The sequence below is a fragment of the Adiantum capillus-veneris genome, chromosome 20 (assembly GCF_014529385.1).
Source record: "Adiantum capillus-veneris isolate H3 chromosome 20, ASM1452938v2, whole genome shotgun sequence".
In the NCBI taxonomy this organism is placed as follows: domain Eukaryota; kingdom Viridiplantae; phylum Streptophyta; class Polypodiopsida; order Polypodiales; family Pteridaceae; genus Adiantum; species Adiantum capillus-veneris.
Window position 1 is genome coordinate 124,134,059 of NC_140950.1, and position 20,989 is coordinate 124,155,047.

The 20,989-nt window shown below is 42.1% G+C and overlaps 1 protein-coding gene across 2 annotated transcripts in view; it reads left to right on the forward strand.

The window, feature by feature from the left end:
- LOC147433204 (very-long-chain aldehyde decarbonylase GL1-5-like) overlaps positions 1–13,562 on the forward strand; it is a 22,246-nt gene extending 8,684 nt beyond the window's left edge. For both annotated transcript variants that reach the window (XM_086492855.1, XM_086492854.1), the window contains exons 6-11: positions 9,283–9,539; positions 10,033–10,140; positions 10,826–11,038; positions 11,256–11,366; positions 12,465–12,638; positions 13,278–13,562. In XM_086492855.1, the coding sequence (XP_086348981.1) occupies positions 9,283–9,539; positions 10,033–10,140; positions 10,826–11,038; positions 11,256–11,366; positions 12,465–12,638; positions 13,278–13,457 (1,043 nt within the window). In that variant the 3' untranslated portion in view covers positions 13,458–13,562. The remainder of the gene's footprint in view (positions 1–9,282; positions 9,540–10,032; positions 10,141–10,825; positions 11,039–11,255; positions 11,367–12,464; positions 12,639–13,277) is intronic.
- The last annotated feature ends 7,427 nt before the right edge of the window (positions 13,563–20,989 follow it).

Consider the following 20,989-nt stretch of genomic DNA (forward strand, 5'->3'; position numbering starts at 1 on the left):
AAGAACAATTGAAAACTCTTTGGGAAGAGGAAGAGCAAAAGTTGAGAAGGGCCACTTCATGGGCGGATGTCCTCACCAAAACACAGAAGAAGGTTACTGAAGCTGAAGAGTAGATCAACGTTGCAAATAAGGGAAAAGCCAAGATGGCTGAAGCTACACTGACAACCACCACTATCAATATGACCGTCGCAGAAGAGGAAGACTTGAGCCCTTCACGTGCGTGTCACAGGCCTTAAGGACATTGGAAATGTGGAGAAAGAAGTGAAAGAACTCTTGAAACGCATGGGCATTCATGAAGCTACGCACTTAGGTACATGGAGAGGGGAAGAAAGGAAACGGTGGGGAAGGAAGTTCCCTATTGTGGAAACTTGGAGAGAGTTCTTGAAGAAGAAACCAACTCTTAAACAAACTGGGATATTTTTGGGCGATGACCTCACTTTAGCGCAAATTGCTCAGATGCAAGAGCTGATGCCAAAAATCAAGGCTGCGAGGGAGGAGGGGAAAATTGCTTTCTATAGAGGGGAATTGTAATGGTCGATGAAGCTAGATGTTGGTGTGTTTGAGGATAGCTTCAAGGGAAGAGACATTATTTTCTGCTTTGAGACACATGAAACTCCCGGTGTCACGCTTCCTAGAGTGACATGATATCACGGGGATACCACTTGTAGACAGAAGGTGAGATCAGAGCATAGTGGACGTGGGTCAGGAGGTGTGGCAGTTTTATTCAAGAAAGTGTTTGCACCCTCTCATTCATATTGTTCGGAGAGATAAGCATGCTAGATATATGTGTGTTTGGGTGAAAGATTGATCGGGAGACCGCTTTATTCAGGGAGACAGGGAAGTGTGGCAGTTTTATCCAAGGAAGTGTTTGCACCCTCTTATTCATATTGTTTGCAGAGATGAGCATGCTAGATATATGTGGGTCAGGGTGAGAGCATAGATAGGGAGACCGCTTTATGTTCCAATATGTTGTCCCCCCCCCCCCCCCCCCGATCACATCTTTCTATGCATTGCCCAAGGGGCAATCACCATACATGATCTTAGATGAGGACATATGAGAGTTCTCTAGGGATGGGGATGTCATCCACCTAGGAAACTTCAATGCCAAGACGGGCCACTCTCAAACAATCTTCTATGATATTTCAGAGGAGATGTTAAAAGAGTTGGATGTCATTGATCTGGGATTGGCTAGGTGTTCACAAGATGTGGTGCAGATTGAGTATGCAAGAGATTCGACAGATATGGGAACTGCACATGGATTGAACATCCTGAATGGCCTACAGAGATTTTTAGCAGCGAATGGGTTCACTTGTTTTCCTCACAGACAGGGGGCTAGCATGGTGGACTATGTTATGGCTTAGCCCAATATTATACCATCTATATAGGATTTTAAAGTCGGCCCGAGGCTTGTTGGGGTAGTAATAGATCACCTCCTACTCACATTTTTAGTTTCATTCCAGTTTAGTACAGCTCTGTTGGCCCAGGCATCTACGCATACTCGATACACTTTTACATCGGAGACTGACTTTGTCTACATGGATAGTGTTATAGATGCTTGGCCATAGAGAAGCCGGGATGCCCATTAGAAGAGCTTACCCAGATATTAACAGACTTTACATGACGTAGCAGTAGAGGCATACTCGCACACCCAACCCGGGCACAAACGACGTTCTGGGAGTATGCCCGAGAACAATTGGTATGATGAGGAGTGTAGAGAGACGAGACCCACACTTGAGAGAGAGATGCGAGTCATTACTTAGACAGTCACAGATAGCCTTCCGACACCTAGGGCGATAGAAGAAGAGGACTTATCTTGCTAGGTTAGAGAAGGTTGTACCAACTATTCTTGAGCCAAGACTAAGGCGAGGCATGGAGATTTTTTCATGAGCATTCCCCCCCACCGGCTATCACATCCACCCAGATTCGGGACACATGTAGCATCTCTTTATAGAGTTCCAAGGTAGCAGTCTCTACCCGACCCTCTAGAGCCATGCCCACAGACATGCACTTTCTTTATTGTTGAGATGGTAAAGAAAGCCATTGACAGGATGAGGACCAGGAGAGCGACGGAGCACTTTATACATGCTAGAGATATGCTTGCAGAGGTTTTGCAGTAATGTTCAAGCGAGCCATGTGTGAGGGTTTTCCGGATACTTGGAGCATGTCTACTATTGTGCCTATCTTCAAGGCAGGAGACCCAATGTTACCGGGGAATTACCGTACTATCATGATTGGGCACACGCTAGCTAGGTTGTATGCATACATGTTTGAGTAGCAGTTGAGTTGGGTTGAAAGAGCAGGCATTCGAGCATCAGGCCAGACAAGTTTCAACAGGGGTTTTTCTATTCTTGATCATTTATTGACATTGAGAGCTGTTATTGAGGAAAGTAGATCATGTGGTACGAGGATTTATTGTATCTTTGTGTATTTTTTCGCAAAGCATTTGATACGGTTCCCAAAGCTCGATGGATGCAAAGACTACAGGAGATGGGAGTACCCTCAGAGTTGATATGGGGAGTATTCTCAGGAGACGGTTGAGTATACAAACACATACACTTACCTGGGAGTGGTCTTCAATGGTTCAAACTTCTCCTTGAGAAGAGCAACAGAGACCATACTGACGAGGGCACATGCACCTTTGGGGAGCATGGAGAGGGAATGTGTCAATTAGTGTAAGGTGCAGCGGAAGTGAATGTTGAACTTTGCTCAAGATGAGTGCTTCGAACTGTGCTCAAGGGTTCGTTTTACCCACGGAAGGGAGAGCCTTCCGTTCCTTTAGTGAGAGAGTGCAAATGATCACAAACAAAGTAAATGACACTGTGAATGAAGGTGTTGAGACTGAGACAGAGAGAGAAGAATACGACACCAGAATGTTTTAAAATCCTCCTCCAAGGGCCCCACTCTCTATGGCGAGAGAGGTCTATGCTATTGATTGCACAAATCTGGTACAATGGTCTAGATGCAATGGACTTGCCGACAATGTCGACGACAATGATGACGGCGACAAGACGGGCTGAAAACTGAAAAAGCTAGGGGCTGAAATCTGCAAATCTGCTGAATTGTGCAACTGTGTCGGCGAGGACGGTGATGGTGACGACTTGACGACGATGCGCTGAAAACGCAGATGCTGAAATCTGTGAACAGCGGCTGAAACTGAAAACGCTGGCTGATCTGACTGTGCGGCGACGATCTGCTGCGGGGAGGTGAGATCTGCGAGGTTTGGGGCTGTTGTTGCGGAGTCCAAGGCTAAAAATGGAAAACGCTGATGGTAGGGCTGATTCTGTCGCCGGGAATCTGCAAAATGCTGATGTGAATCTGCAAGTGCACAAACGCCAGGCTGTTCTGTGGTCTGCAAAAACGCTAGGCTGATTTGAGGATTTGCAAAATGCTAGTGCTGAAACTGTTGAAGAAACGCCAAGGCTGATCTTGATGTAGAAAAACACTGGCTGGTCTTGATGGCTGGAAAACGCTAGGTGATCCTGACCGTCTTGCTCAGAAGGTGCACTGCAAGTGTAGGTACTTCTTCTGCCTCTTCTGCCAAAAAGTGCTAGCGCTAGGTTTCTTTTAAAGAGACTAGCAAATTTGCCCTACTCGCTTTCCCAACAAAGTCACTATTTAATAATAAGTGAAAAATGGCTAAAAATAGGGAAAATGGGTTCTGTGCATTGTAAAATGCTCATGATGGTTACTGAGTGTAATGCTAATGATCATGCTGTGTGCGACTAGAGGATATGCAACTACTCTAAGTGCCTGGACATGCACGGCCTGCGAACAGACTCACAAAGGCGCCAGAACACTTCCTAAGTTGACTTGAACCCTAGACCTGAAGTAGCTTGTCCACATGCACATAGGGTTAGATGTACACGTGACAATTAGCTAGAGCTTTGCTCGAGGTTCCTAAAACTGAATTTGTGAACACAAGTCACTTTAGTATGGAGAGGTCTTTGGTCTCTATGAATTTTTGGATGATTAGAGTCAAGGCCTTTGTACCGCACGAGATTATTCGAGCAGAGCTTGCTGCTCCCAGCTGGTCATAGAGGCACTCACCAGATCTGTCTCTATTATACAGAGTATATAGGATCTCCCCAAAGATAGATATGCTCACCTAGCTTTGGAGTCTTCTTGACAACTAACCTTACAGGGAGGTAAATCTTGTTGGTATGCACAAATGACATCATGCTTTCAGCTACATGGATTTAGTATAGACAGACTACCCCCTTTCCACCCTCCTTGTCCCTCATTTGGATCAAGATTACCTGTCTCACCAGATAGGATAGATGTGATCCAGCTAGACACTAGGAGGACATGGATAGAGCCGACACGAGAGCTTGGCACGAAGATGGCTTTCTACAGAGAGCATCTTCTCCAGCTCACAGAGGATGGATATGTGATTAGACCTACCTATATGGACACTCATTTATCCCATGGGATACGATGTGCTATTGGTCAGATGCGCACATCATTGCATCAACTAGAGATTGAGACTTGTAGATTTAGGAGAGTACCAGCAGAGGCCAGGATTTGCCAGTTGTGTCATATAGAGCAAGAGACAGTTACATCACATATGTCATTGCCTTGTATACTATGAGATACGAGGCCTTTTCACTATCTATTCAGAGAGGGCTTTCGACCACTGACTAGAGTCATTAGATATTAGGATCAGAGATGCCTCGGGTGGTTTTTGCTAGAGCTGTGCCGACACAGGGAGAATCTCTTGAGGAGATTAGAGAGCGAGAGACATTCACAGAGGGAGATCATTGACTTCTTCAGAGCAGAGACTCGGCAGTCAGATGAGCAAGCTTTGCAATCGACTTCAGAGTCCACCTGTACCAGAGGATTTACTGACTGATAGGGCCATTGAGCTTGGGAGAGCTAGATGCCCACGTCTATGAGGGCCACCACAACATCAACGGAGGCTCCATTAGAGGATCATGATTATTCTAGCACGACATGGGAGACGTCCAGTATGAGTATTTATAGGCGAACATTGATGATGCTCTATAGCGACCGATGTAAGACAACGCCCGATGCCGGACATCCTCAGACACTGATGTTCATTTTAGCTTTTATTTTACTTCATTTTATTTTGTACTTCGACATTGTATTAGATCCACCATGATTGTATCAGTTTGGTCTCATAGGTCCTTTAGGCTTTTGGCCTTTTGAAGACGTTTAATATAACATTTCATTCCCCACTCCCCCCCCCCCCCCCCCCCCCCCCCCCCCCCCCAACCACCACCACCACCACCCGGCGGGCCATCTATTGAGTCTTCGATCTTTATCATGGGCTTTGTTGCGGCGGATTTCAGGAGAGAAATTACCTTTGTTTAGTGTATATTGGAGTGGATTTGGAGTTGAATAGTCTGGTTGTGATTGGTTTATGGTCCGGATGACGTGACGAGGTGTATGTCAACAAGAGATCGAGCATATGGTCAATTTGCTTTGACCGGCATTTTGGATTTTGGGATTAGTGTTAATCTAGTACTATTGGCTCGTAATTCTTCTCTATCTCTCTCCGAACTTCTCTAGAGATGACATATGGGAGTTCTCTAGAGATGGAGATATCATTCTCGTGGGAGACTTTAATGCCAGGACGGCCAACTCCCAAACGGTATTTTATGATACCTCGGAGGAGATGCTTAGAGAGATGGATATATCGGAGATGGGGCTTGACAGACACTCACAGGATAGAGAGCACACAGAGTATGGGAGATATCTCATGGAGATGACGACTACGCATGGTCTGGCCATACTTAATGGTCTAGAGATTTTTCCTTCATCTGGGGGATTCACATGCTTTCCACACAGACATGGAGCCAGTACAGTGGACTATGTCATGACTTCACCGAGCTTCATCTCTAATATTCAGGATTTCAGTGTGGGCTCTAGGCCTGTTGGAGTAGCAGTGGACCATGCTCTCCTGACTTTTTCAGTCTCTTCTTTCCAGTATAGTGTCTCTCAGACACCACGGAGGATTGCACACACACGGTATACTTTTACACCAGAGACGGATTCAATTTATGTGGAAGAGATTTACAAACGGATGTGGGCAGCCGAGCCTGTATATATAGTGTAGGAGATCACCACTTTATTGACGGAGATCTTGCATGGGGCAGCAGCAGAGGCATACCCACACACTCAACCAGATCAGAGAAGACGTTCTGGGAACATGCCTCATAATAGTTGGTATGATGAGGAGTGCAGAGAGATGAGAGTTCAGATTCAAAGCGAGCTTATACTTGGAGTCATTACATATAGACAGTCTCAGATTGCCCTTCCGCATTTAGTGCGACGGAAGAAGTGGGCCTTTTTAGCCCAGATGGAACGTGATTTGTATCAGCTCTTTTTGAGTCGAGATTCAGGTGAGGCCTGGCGTCTCTTCCATGAGCACTCTCCTCCTCCAGTGATTACCTCTCCCGAGACTTGGGGTCAGTATGCAGCATCATTATATACAGTACCTGGGCAACCACCATTACCAGACCCTCTAGAGCCATGTCCAGCCACTAGTACCTTCTTTACCACTGAGATGGTGAAGAACGCCATTGATAGGATGAGGACTAGGAGAGCATATGATCATGATGGTTTGGTGACAGAGCACTTGATACATGCTAGAGATTTACTATGAGAGGTTCTTGTGCGGTTGTTTAACCGTGTCATGTGTGAGGGACTACCCGAGTCCTGGAGATTATCTACTATTGTACCTCTCTTCAAGGCAGGGGACCCCACAGTGCCAGGGAACTACCGTACTATTATGATAGGGCACACATTGGCACGGTTGTATGCATCCATTCTTGAACAACAACTGAGTAAATGGGCAGAAAATGAGGGCATACGAGCAGCAGGACAGGCTGGATTCAGGAGGGGTTTCTCCACTTTGGACCATATTCTTACACTCAGAGCCATTATTGAGGAGGGTCGGGCACATGGGAGACGGATGTATTACTGCTTTGTGGACTTTCGCAAAGCATTTGACACAGTGCCGAGAGCCAGATTGATGCACATGCTACTGAAGTTGGGAGTACCCACAAAGATCATATGGGGGATCATGGCTTTATACAGCTCAGTGACTGGCCAGGTACGCACTCTTGAGGGGATTTCTGACATTGTTCATTCCACTATTGGAGTGAAACAGGGGTGTCCTTTGTCCCCTACACTTTTTGGTATGTATGTAGATGAGGTCTTTGACTACATTGACAGAGAGGGTGACAGAGGCGCTCAGCTAGCAGGGACATGGATCCCTTTATTGTTATTTGCTGATGATATTGTGTTGATATCAGAGTCGCCAAAGGGCATGCAGAGACATTTGGATGCATTGCACAACTTTGTAGAGGATAGTGGACTGTTTGTGAACCTTGGTAAAACCAAGGTTATGGTGTTTAACACCACACCACAGTGGGTCAAGAGATCGGCACCTACACTCGTATATGGTCAGGACACTGTGGAGTACACAGATGAATATACATATTTGGGGGTGGTATTCACGGGACCGAGGTTTACTCTGAGGAGAGCAGGAGAGACTAGACTGTCCAGAGCCTATGCGGCATTGGGAGGGCTAGATGTATTCGCAGGTTCAGTTTCAAGAACCACGAACAAAGTTATGGCTCTTTGATACTTTGGTTGCTTCAGCTATGCTTTATGGGGTCCAAGTGTGGGGACCATCTGTGAATCATGACAGTTGGAGGAACATGGAGAGACCCTTGGTATTTATGATATCCCGGATGATTAGAGCCAAGGCCTTTGTACCACATGCGACTATTTGAGCGGAGGTAGCTGCCCCTCCTATAGAGATTGAGGCTCTTACTAGATCAGTGTCCTTTATACACAGTCTATGGGATACACATAAATGCAGACATACTAGATTGGCTCTTGAGTCCTCTAGACAGTTAGCGATGCAGGGAGATGCATCATGTTGGTATGTGCAGATGACCTCATGGTTTCAGAGGCATGGTCTCAGCATGGATAGATTGCCTCCCTGTCAGTATTCCCTGGATGCACCCTCCCTACCAGTCACACGGACGGAGATCACTAGACTCATTCGTCAGGATCTTATACAGTTGGACACCAGGAGGACATGGGTAGAGCCGATGCAGGAGTTGGGCACGAAGATGGCTTTCTACAAACTTCAAAGAGGACCTTCTCCAACTTTCGGGAGATGGGTTTGTGACTCGTCCGAGCTACATGGACACTCATTTATCTCATGGTCTGGGATGTGCTATTGGTCAGATTCGCACATCCTCACACCAGGTGGAGATTGAGACGGGTAGATTCTTAGGGATACCACCGGAGTCTAGGATATGTCAACTATGTAGTAGAGAACCAGAGACAGAGCTACACTACATATGCCACTGCATTGTGTATTATGAGATACGAGGGCGCTTCCATTGCTTATTCAGGGAGGGTTTTGGACCCCTAGATAGAGTCATGAGGTATCAGGACCAGAGATGCCTTGGCTTATATCTACCTGAGCTACACCGACATAGAGATAGTCTGTTGGGAGACATGGAGTACGACAGTCGCAGAGACAGATCACAGACTTCTTTGGATCGAGGGAGCCAAGAGACCAACCACCAACACAGGGTTGTACCCGCATTCATACCAGAGGCACCCTCATTGACAGGGCGACTGAGCTTGGGAGATCGAGACGACCACGACCGAGACACAGGAGCACACTCCATCGACGGAGACTCCAGTAGAGGATCAGAGGCATTCTAGCACGACACCCAGATTGTCATTGAGGGCCTATTCTACATTTTCACATTACACACTTCACATTTCACATTTCACACTTCACTTTCATTTTCAGTTTTTCATTTTTTGTACTTTCAGTACTTTTTGTACTTGAATTTCAGACATTGTATTAGATTCACCACTTTGTATCTGATGGTCTCATAGGTCATTTTGGCCTTTTGAAGACGTTAATATATCATTTCATTTCATTTCTAAATCTCTCTATTTATGTGCAAATAGCGTTGAATTACCCTAAATTACTGTCTCTATGTTCATGAATCATATATAATCTAGCTTAATTCTACCCACAGTCAGAGGCCCTGTGCCTACCCAGTCTCCCCTAGAGCAATAACATCTCTGACAACACATGGTGCGTTGAAGCAGCTCCTTGCGGAAAATGTGTCATAAAGCTCTGATGTTCCTTGATGTGCATTGTAGATTTTGCAAGAAAGAAAACGCACTTTTTATCCAAGCATTTAGCTACTTCGATTGATAATACCAGAGGATGGCGATAGTTATTTATGTTTCAAACTCATTTTATGGGCTAATCTGCAGGTCATGAGAAGAAAGTGCATTGCGTATACTTGACTCATGCGACAGATTTGTTATCAGTTTTCCATCTTCAGTTTGGCTTTCAGACATTTGCTGCCCAACCCTACTCAAAAAAGTGGTATATGTGGATCATGTGGCCAATTGCACTTCCTCTCATGCTACTGGCGTGGTTGTTCGGGAAGCCTTTTGTGGGGGCTACTCACTTTATTGGGAGCAAGCTGGAGCTTCAAACATGGGTTATTCCACGTTTCAGCTTCCAGGTCTGATACTAATCCTTCATGACCTCTCATGTTTCTTTTGGTAGGGCTTGGAATTACAGATGGTGCATCTAAGGCTTGCAATGCCATTCTTGGAAGGTTGTAACAATCAGCCTAGCAAAAACAGAAATGCTCTTAGAAGGAACTGTAGCATGGAAAACCAGTATGTTAAACATAAAGACCTACCAAACTGACGGCTACAAGTTCAGATTTTCCCAAGCATACCTGTTGAAGGATAAATGAAAGAAGTATTTTTAAGTCAGCCAATTCGCATCTTCTTGATAGAAGTCTTCTAACTTGATGATTCTCAATGTCAAGCACATACTTAGAGTCTGCTTGTAGCCAAAATGAGGTCCTGAGTAGGCAAGGTTTCTTCTTTCAAGAAGCTCCCCCTCTAGGTGTATTTTGTTGGTTCTCATTTATTTAATTGTAGAGTACAAGTCTTGATTCACACACTTTTTATGGAATGTTTAATTCAATTATTTTCATTCTGCAGTATTCTTTGTGCTCTGAGGCAGCAAAAATTAAGGGTTGGATTTATGAGTGCATATTGGAAGCTCAAGAAGCAGGAGCAAAAGTTTTTGCTTTGGGATTGCTGAACAAGGTAAACTGGTCCCCAAGTAGTTGGTCTAACTGTAGGGCACACTCTAACCACCTGGTCATGAGTTAAAGAGTCTTGAACAAGCTTTAAAAGGGACTCTTGTTCCCATGCGATCTTCGTGTGCTCTTTACAAACATCATTTAGTTTGCTAAAACTACTTATCAAGTAGTTTGCTAAAACTACCAACTGACTATTGAGTAATCAAAGGCATACGAAGTATGCTACATGCTGCTGAACTTGGTTTGACAGGCAGTGAAAATTGATTGGGTCAAAGTACAAAGAGAGTTACTTTACCATTTGTTATTGCTTACATGTTAATGATCCAGTTTTTCATCTAGCTTTTTAAGGTTTACAAACGTAGGCAACAACGCAATCCAAACATATGTGTGCTCATTTGAGGGCAGAGAGAATGGGTTTTTTTGTCTAGGGTGTTGATGCAAAATTTATGTGCCCTAGTATGTTTTCCCTTATGCTTTTCTACTTTGCAACAACTCTGTCTACCTTTGATGAAGGTGATATAATCCTCACCATAAACTTCACATCCATCTGACAACCAATGCTTTGTTTTCTAATTTGAGGTCTTAGAATGTCTTTGTGTTCTTGGAGTGTCAAACACTGTTGGAGTTGAAGTTTTAAATCGTTAACAAGAAGGCCACATTGTGATTGTCTCCCATTAATTGCCTTGCAGGACTTGAATGTGGATATAGAGGAGGTGCTCATGTGCAAGGTGGGTGCAAACATTGCTATTGTAACTGGAGACACTTTGGCGGCTGCCATTGTGGCCAAGGAGGTAGAAGTTAAGCACAAAAATGATATCAGAGAGGTTTATGTTACTTCGGCGCACACACGGGTGGGCCAAGCCATTTCAACTTATCTATGTGAGCACGGCTTCAGAGTTTTGGTATATAGCCCACTCTTTGCCGTAATCACTACTTATCTGCATAAGGCAACCACCTTGCAATGTTTGGTGTGATGTTTGATTTTGATGCCCATGTGAGCCATTATGCTTAGGCATGCCCTTCTACTTTGACCATGAAGTAGTTTTACTTGTATGCAGTGTGTCTGATACAAGCATAAGAGAAAGTTGTGTAATGTGCTACTTTTCTTTTGCTCTACAGGCTGTCTTACCAACTGAGGATCATGCAAAATACCTACGCAGTTCTATTTCGCTGAAGTGTCGGGACAATCTTGTTCATGTCACCAGCTACAATGACGGGAAGAATTGCAAGGCAAGAAAGTTGTTAGTGTTCATGCGCAATCGTTGCATTTCTGTTATTATGTGGTGGGTGGGGGTGTGTGCGTGGCCGCAGGGGGGGTGCGCCTTCTCAAAGCATGCAACATCAATACTCTTGTATGATATTAAATAAAATACAACCCACAAGCTGAACCTTCAGGTTATGCATGGTAATTACTTGAACATTTCACGTTTAACAGATGCATACCCCGACCCTGTTTTGGTTCTTATTGCAGAGCATGGATTTGATCCTTGGAAGGTTTGAAAAAGAACCTGTGTACAACTGGGCATCTCTAAATGATGAGATAAACCTGAGATAGTGGCATTCTATTGGACGAACCTATCTGCTTTCCATGATAGTTAAACCAGCCTATTAAGGATTTGTGTTATAAATAGTGAATCGCATTCCACTAAGTAGGTAATTTATGGTTTGCAAAAGGCCTTAGAATAAAACAACTAAGTATGCATGATGATCGAATCATGTTTATGAGGATTTGAACAATTTACACTATCTTTATTGCTTGTTACATGTTTAACATATTAGTTGCCAAATTATAATATGCATGAGGGAAGAGAATGTGAGAAATCTTTTATGATCTATCGTTGTATGAATAATCTAAAGGAATTTTTTTATCATATCGAGCAAAGTGTATCCATTTGCATAGTAGCACCTCCAATGAAAAATTCACAAAACATTTACTTGCTTTGGGGCCAATTAAGATGAATGAGCAGAACACTGGCAGATGCTTCTTTAGGCATTATTGCTATTGATAAAGGTCAATGATACGGCTCTTAGGTATTTAACATTCTTTTGCTCTTGAACTTTCGTGAACACCACATCTATTTCTCATGAGAGGGTTGCATGTCTCTAATGAGTTTTGAATCCTTTGCCTATGTCATTTAAGTAGCTCCATTTAGGCCCTGCTTATCCTTTCCTTTTTTGTGCATGTTCTCTCACTTGTAGATGCAAAGCAGACTCTTCTTACCTTGATGGTAGTTATCTGGGTGTGAAGTGTCTCTTTGTTGTGAGCACAAGCATAGACACCTGCACATACGCACCATGCAGAGTCCTTTGCTTGGTTGTTCTGGATAGGTGTGGATTGTTGGTGAGCAGATAGGATGCGACGTTCAAAAGTTGGCACCGAGGGGAACTCACTTTTACCCATTTGGGGAGTTTCCTATCAAAAGATGGAGAAAAGATTGCACTTATAGTAATGTTCCAAGCTTAAGGGTCCCCAAGGATGCAGAGAACATCAATGCTTGCCAGGTTCTCTCTCACTTGTTGTCATCAATTATTTGCTATAAACATTCAATTGACTCCTCCATATTTTAAGGTCTCTTAGTATTCTCTTGCTGAACGATGTACCCTACTTGTGTGTGTACTCTTTGAATCTATACTACTGACACATATTCAAATTCTTTTTAATGCTCAATCCAATTTAGCCTTTTGATTTGGTGTGGACACCAAGTTTCTTAAGCCCATGCGTGCATTAAAAGCTTAAGGTGGAAGCTACATTGAAGTTAAGCAGACATAGCTTTTTAGAAGATTGATCTTTCGATTACCAGATCAACGCTCAGTTGTGATGGCCTCATTAAGAATATTGCGTATGTGCTTTAAATTATTCTTTTGTGCTTTTGAACTCATCATCTTTATTTCTATCCCCGGTGATTCCCCAACATCACCTTTGGGTGGCATGACTGACAAGGGGACCTGGAATAAATGACATGGCATGAAAAGACTTTTTACTCCCACGAGGGGAAACTTGCTTCCTACCCCCGCTTTGCCGTTGTTGCAGGCTCTGTTCCCCTTGTTGGCTGTCGGCTCTAGCCCGAAAAAGTAAAAAGTAAAGAATGTAGTGCAAATGATTTTTTTGCGTTAGATGATGTCTTTATGCTTGGAATGTAGGATGTCATGCCAAGATATGTGGTGCGGGCGAGCTATGTGGCAGCAATGGTGCATGCTCTTGAAGATTTGCATTATCATGATTATGGAGGTGATATCTTGGTTGAGCTTATGGAGAAATCTTGGGAATTGGCCTTAAAGCACGGCTTCTCTGTTGTAGATGGGCATGCAAGTGTCAAATAAAATTAAAAGATCATAAATACTTAATTATTTGTATGTTCTTCTACCAAGAATATAGGCACTTTTGTAACGTATCTCTACATAGTTTTCATACTAGTCAATGTCTCCTCATTGATAGTGGATGTGGAGCAGCGAGTGGATGCCTTCTAATTGCTTTGTTACGAAAGTTCTATGTCCATGTGGCTTGGTTCTATTGGTCTTTACAACTTGAGAGTCTACTTTGCTTTCTTGAGAGAGAGAGAGAGAGAGAGAGAGAGAGAGAGAGAGAGAGAGATGAAATGTCATGTTAAACATCTTCAAAATGCCAAAATGACCTATGAGACCAAAAGTTACATTACAATATAATCTGATACCTTGTTTGGAAAGCTATGAAAATAAAAAAATTAATAGAAAATCGCCAATTAGGCTTTTTCTAATCATATGCAAAACATTGTTGTCAGAAATATTGTTCAAACGTAAGAACCAATATATGTACTCGTGGACATGCATTGTAAGATATGAAGCCCTTGTTGATTTTGTGGTCATGGAGAATCACTAATGCGAACACTTCCTTCTAGAGGAGGTTGACAGTGTACAATTGTCATATTCTTGAAACATTTAGTTGGAGTGCTGGTTTTCTTAATGTTGGGCTTGCAATCTCCCATCAGACCAAACGTGAGCTTGCCACCTACCCATCAGAGCATTAAAGCCCAAGATGTTATGCTTAAGTGTAAAGAGCGATTTAACACATTTGAACTTGTACACTAGCTTGACAGTTTGGTTCTATTAAGACGAAAACTATATCAAGGCTAAAGTGATATGCCCTGATAATTTTGTCTAATTTGAAAGGAGCCCATATCCATCCTAGTAATTGCCAATACCTAGTCGGCAATCAAATACTTTTCTTTATGAAATGGCAAGGCTATAGGTGAAACATCATCACGTATGCAAGAATTTGTCTTGAGTGTGAAGTGCTCAAAGGTTGTTTAAGTGCAACTATATAGGAGTGGATTCAACCCTACACTTGTTTGTACCAGAGCCTTTTTTTAAAGTAGTTATTACATGGTAGGAGTTGGATATTTCTTTGGGTCTATGGTAGACCTTTGAAAAAATGCCATTATGCCCTATTGTTAATATGCAACTGGTGCCAAATAGGGACTCGATTTTGTAAAGCTTGCCAAACAAGTCACAAGAAGTTCCTTCATGAACTCACATTTGTGCAATTTGGCTTTGCTCGTTGAAATGGTTAGTGGCCAAGGTCCACATTTCATTAGCTACACTATTTGATGGAATTAGCCTCTTATTGCTACCAAGCTAATAAACAAGTTGAAAGCCCTAATAAAACAATGTGCTGCTCTCAACAAAGTAATAGCTGGATATAGATGTCTTTGAGACAATACACTTTCGATTTATGTGGCTTCTTTAAACCCTTTTAATATTAGTATGTGATTTTGTTATTGCAGTCTTTTAAATGTTGTTCAAAATCAAATTTCATTATTATGGAGTGTTAACCGTTGAAATTGATTTGTTGTGAACGTTTTTTGTGCATGTTTCATTGTCCGGTTGATGGCTGATCATGTTGCACGGTGTATATCATGATGTTTGAAAAGAGTGTGTGTGCTCTGTTATGGGTATATTTTCCTTGTTTGTATACAAGTGTGCATGTGGATGAGTGCACAGAAGTGTGACAAAATAGAAGGATATTTATTACATTGATGATTAATCTTGTTGCCCAACATATATCACACCGTTTGAGAAGACTATGTGCTTGTATGAGTGCACATGAGACGCAAGAAGGAGAGAGATATTTATAAATGATGAATGTTTGATTGAGGAGTATTTGTCAATGTGTGTGTGTGTGTGTGTGTGTGAGAGAGAGAGAGAGAGAGAGAGAGAGAGAGAGAGAGAGAGAGGCACATGAGGATGATGAAGAAGAAGAAGCAGATTGATCAAACGTTGTAGAAAACTATCTGAACAGACCTTAGAGATCTATTCTATGAGGAGAGTTGAACTTAAGATAGTTTATTTAAGATGGAAATACCTTAAGCCCATCTACCAAATGGTCAACCATTTTTTCCTTTTTTTTAAACACACATACAATCACTGTCAAAGCGTGCGCGCACACACACACACACACACACACACACACACACACACACACCTGAGAGAGAGAGAGAGAGAGAGAGAGAGAGAGAGAGAGAGAGAGAGGATTAAGAGAGAGATTAAAGTTGAGATTAAGATCTGCTCGTTAGATTCCAAAAAAGCGCTTGTCAAAATGCTCTCTAAGAAATCACGTCCAGGCTTACCACTTTGCCATTGAACAGAGAGTTAGTGAATCCTCTAGACTTGGTTCATAGTGATCTATGTGATGTTGGAAATAGGATTGCAGGGAAACACACACAGGTTGGAGAAGATGAAGAATCTCAAGGCACACAACAAACAATATCATTTTTTGGTGCACAATGGAAAGATAAGTTAGCCCTAGAGTAATGGGCGTATATAAAATGCACGGGGAAAAAAACCTCTTAGTGAGGGAAAAAGTCTCCCCAAAGGTCCTAAATGTGTGCACACACATCACTATCACATGTATATAGTAACAAATCCCCCATGGGAGTGATGCAGTGAACAAGGCTTGACACATAGTGTATAGTGAAGTGCCATGCCTTGAGTGAATGATCAATCCACAAACATGAGTAAGCCCAAAGCTTTGTGGAAACACCGAAACTTCTCATGAGGAAATGCCTTTATGAACAAATTTGCAAGGATATCTTATGTTGGCACCTAAGCCAATCTGATCTCTCTTGCTGAGAGTCTCTCCTTGACATAGTGATAATGCACCTCAATGTGCTTTGTGCGAATATAAAAAACAGGGTTTCTTGCAACTGCCAATGCACTCTGACGATCAGTGTAGATGTTGTTGGCAGTGTCATGACCAACATTCAAATTAGCCATAAGGCATATGATCTATACACACTCAACCGTACCTGTGAAGGCTACCTTGTACTCAGCCTCATAACTGAAAATGGCCACAATAGGTTGCTTCTTGCTCAACCATGATATGCATGAACTGCCGAGCATGAAACAAAAACCACTCGTGGACACTTGCATATCATAACAACCAGCCCAATTTGAGTCCAAAAAAGCATGTAAATCTGGCGCCAATGATCCCCCTATTTACCTCATCAAAATTTACATTCAAGTTTCCACCATTGAATAGAGGCAACAAATTGTCATAGCTGACATGTGAGCTTACATTATTATCTCTAGTACATGACAACAACAAGGGCTGAACAGAATTTTTCACAAACACAACATCTCGTGAAACCAAGATATATTTTGTCGGTGGGTGGTTCAACCTGTAACCTTTCCTTTCAATACTGTAACCAACAAAAAATCATTTAACAACCTTATCATCCATTTTTTTGCGTTGTGTGTGTGTGGAACCAAAGCATAAGCCAAAGAACCAAAAATGCGCATGTGATCATAGATGGCTTCTTATCATGCCATGCTTCATAAGGAGTTACTCACGAGTCATAGACTGCAAAGCTTTTGTAGGACATCTATTAAGTACATAAGTAGCATACATGATAGCCTCAAGCCAAAATGAATGTAGCAAAGCTTGACTTTCGACCATCATCATCGTGCCACTTTTGTCAGTGACCTTTTTTTTCTTTCAGCAACACCATTTTGCTGAAGTTTATAGGGCACTGTACATTGGTGTTTTATCCCACGACTAGTGAGAAATGCATTAAACTCATGAGACATAAACTCCCCCCTCGATATGAATGGAGGGTGCCATATTACATTTAGAGACATTTTTAGCCATAGCCAAAAATTACTTGAAGCACGTAAACACTTCAAACTTAGCTTTAAGCGGATACACCCATGCATGCCTGAGGTAATAATCATTGAAAGCCATGAAATAAAAGTAATTGTCCAAGGACGGAGTTTACATAGGCTCACAAACACCAGCCCTAACTGAACCATCCTTTGGAAACTTCGAATACTACATCTTACCCAAGATACAACCTTCACAAACATGCTTCTCAGGTGCTTCAAGAGGCGGCAAAGAAACAACCATATCAGACTTCTGCAAACATAGCAAATTGGCAAAATTCAGATGCACAAAACGTGCATGGCAATGTTTTGCATTTGAAACAACCTTTGAATCCACAACTGCATTTGCAAAATTCTTACCACACTTGTCATATAAAGTGAGCTTATACAATCCACGACATAAAATGCCAAATGCAATAATTTCATCACTAAAATTGAGATCATGAACTGTACATGTGTCATCCACAAATTTCACAACAAGACTAATTCTAGCAATTGTATATACAAACAAAAGGTTCTTTTTGATCCCAGGTACATAAAGTACATCAACAAGTGTGAAAGAACTACCATTTGTAGCAGTCAACACAATCTTTTCAACTCCCTTGACCGAATAGGATGCATAATTGGCACAAGTGATTGTATTCCCATGAGGAACACCTCGAGAGAGGTAAAAAAGTCACAATGTGATGTAATGTGCTTTGTAGCACCACTATCAAAGTACCACACATGAGAATCTACAACAACTGACATATATGCATCATGGACAGAAGGATTATAAGTGCACTTTGCACTAAATTCCTACTATGCATCTACGTTATCACAATCTCCTTTCACAAAATATTCTACAATAGCTGCACTTGTAGTGGAACCAACCTCTTTCTTCTAGGCCTCTTTCTCCTTCAATTCAGAACATTGCTTGATCAAGTGATCATTAGCTTTGTAGTAATAATGACAACTCGTCTTCTTTTTTCCCTTTTCATTAGAATTTCCTGACGAAGTGCTACTAGTAGAAGCATTAGGAACATGTGATTTTCCACTCGCAAAAGAACCATGACAGGTGGCGACATTGTTGTTACCACCTTAACTTTGAGCAACAACAAAAGCCTATTTAACTGAACGTTGTTTAGCCCTGTTATTTCTTGAAAGTGACTCTTGCAACAAAAAATGTGCATAATGCATCAAACTTGACAATATCATGATTTCCTTGGGTCATAAGTCTCCAAGTAGTAGCGAAAGTTTGGTAAGAACTTGGCAATGCATCAAGAACAATCTGCACAAGGGAACTGTCTGTGAAATAATCTCGCATGCAGAAGTGAGTTGCTCATTCGTATCCTTGATACCAGCAAGGAAAGTTTCCATGTTATCTTTCTCATGCATAATCTTTGACTCCATCTCTTTACGTAGCAATGCAATTTTAGCCTCATTGTTGCAACTTGCATAAAGACCAGCTAGAATATCCCAAGCCTGTTTACGTGATTTAGTTGAGCAAATATGAGGAGTAATATTGCACTTCATAGATAATGAAATCAATGCATGTGCCTTCATATCTCTAACATCCAAATGAGCCTACTTAGTAGTAGGCAAAACAACTCTAGCAGCAGCAGCAACCCTGCCACCAAATCCTACAACATCCTCAATAGTGCCTGCATCCACTGAATCACGACATACATTAATCCCGTGCAAAACATTCTAAACCCCCTTGGACCCAAAAACATGTTGCATCATGTAAGCCCACAGTGGGTAATTGTCCCCATCCAATTTATCCTCAACATCAAAATCTTGAACACATCTGTGTTGTTGTCATCCATGGTGAGTGCCTGCACCTGATGTGAAAACTGCCCAAAAATAGGAGAAATGAAGTGGGACTAACACGTGCTATATAGCACAACCCAAAGAAGACATTAAGGGGCCTATTATGCAAAAATTAGCTCTGATACCAATTGTTAAAAATAGGATTGCAAGGAAACACACACAACTTGGAGAAGATGCTCAAGGCACACAACAAAGAGTAGTATTGCTTGGTGCACACTAAAGATAAGTTAGCCCTAGAGTGATGGACATATACAATGCACGTGGGAAAAAACATTAGTGAGGGAAAAAATGCCCCGATGGTCCTAAGTGTGTTCACACACATCACCACCGCATGTATATGGTAACATGTGAGCCTATGTTGCATAAGTCTATAGGGGGGCATTATATTTCTTGACTATCTAGATGACTTAGCCATTTTGAGACAGACACTTAGCACTTTCTTGGTATGTGAATCCTTGGTACCTTGGCCATTTTTTCTTTCTCAACATCAGACTTGGGAGCATCATTCTTCCTAAGTTTTGCATATTCTTGCATTGGGATATGCAATGTAGCCTTCCCCCCTTGCATATTAAAACATTACAAGACCTTTGGATATATGTTTCCTGAGATAACTCCAGTATTCCATGTTTTATATCCCTCTTGATACACATACCAAGAAAGTTACTTGAATCTCGCAAATCCTTCACAGAAAATTGTGTGCTAAGTGACTTCTTCAAGGTGGAAGTCTCTTCTTTATACTTCCCAACAATGAACATATCATCGACATAAAGTATCAAGATGATAAGTGAACCATTGTTCAACTTTTGGGTATACAAGCAGTGATCTTCTTGGATCTCCTATCATACACTTGGGAATGCACGTACATGTCAAACTTCATGTAACACTACCTTGAACTTTGTTTTAGGCCATACAATTCCTCATACAATCTACACACCAATTTTGCCCATTGTAGGTTCTCACGTTTGACTTCAAAACCCTCTAGCTATTTCATGTAGACATCTTCATCAATGCCCCTGTGAAGGAAAGCCATCTTCACGTCCCTCTAGCTATTTCTTGTAGACATCCTCATCAAGGTCCCCGTGAAGGAAATCCATTTTCACATCCATTTGGACAAGCTCTCAGTGGCTACTAATCCAAGCACAAGACACAACGTAGTCATCTTGACCATTGGAGGAAAAATCTTTTCAAAGTCCTCACCTTCTTTTTTTTTTGCTTAAATCCTTTAGCAACCAATCTAGCCTTGTACTTAGGCTGGGGATCCTCTATCGTGTATTTATTCTTATACATCCATTTGCAAGGCAAGGCTTGTTTATCCTCTGGCAAATCTATCAACTCCCAAGTTTCATTAGCCACAATCGAGTTATACTTAGATTGAATTGCTTGTTCCCACTTCATGCTATTTCCATCTCAATAGCCTTTGGTAGCAAGTAGGCTCTCCGTAGTCAGTGACCAATAAATTGGGACACGAGACACACACGTAGATCTCCTCACTGCTTGACTACTGAACTCTTCTCTCTTAAGAGCATCACTAGCTCTCTTTGGAGCACTACTAGTGGTAGGTGCATTGCTAGTAGACCAAGTTTTTTGCATAATTGGACTTAATGTTATGTCTTTGAATCCTCGTGGGGGTCATTATGTATAAATTTTGTATATCGTGTGCGTTGAATGATTATTTCTAATACTCCTTATCTGTGAATTTGTGACAAATAAAATACACCCTTTTCCTAATCAATCTGTAAATTTGTTTTCCAATTCCAATTTATGGTACCCTTTTGTATGTGAAAATGTGAGAAAAAATAAAATTTTATAGCCCCTTCAGCTGCACTCATGTGCTCTTTCACTGGCTGTCTATATCCCACACTTCAGCATCATGATTGTTTATCATAGCTACCTTATAGCGATGGGAA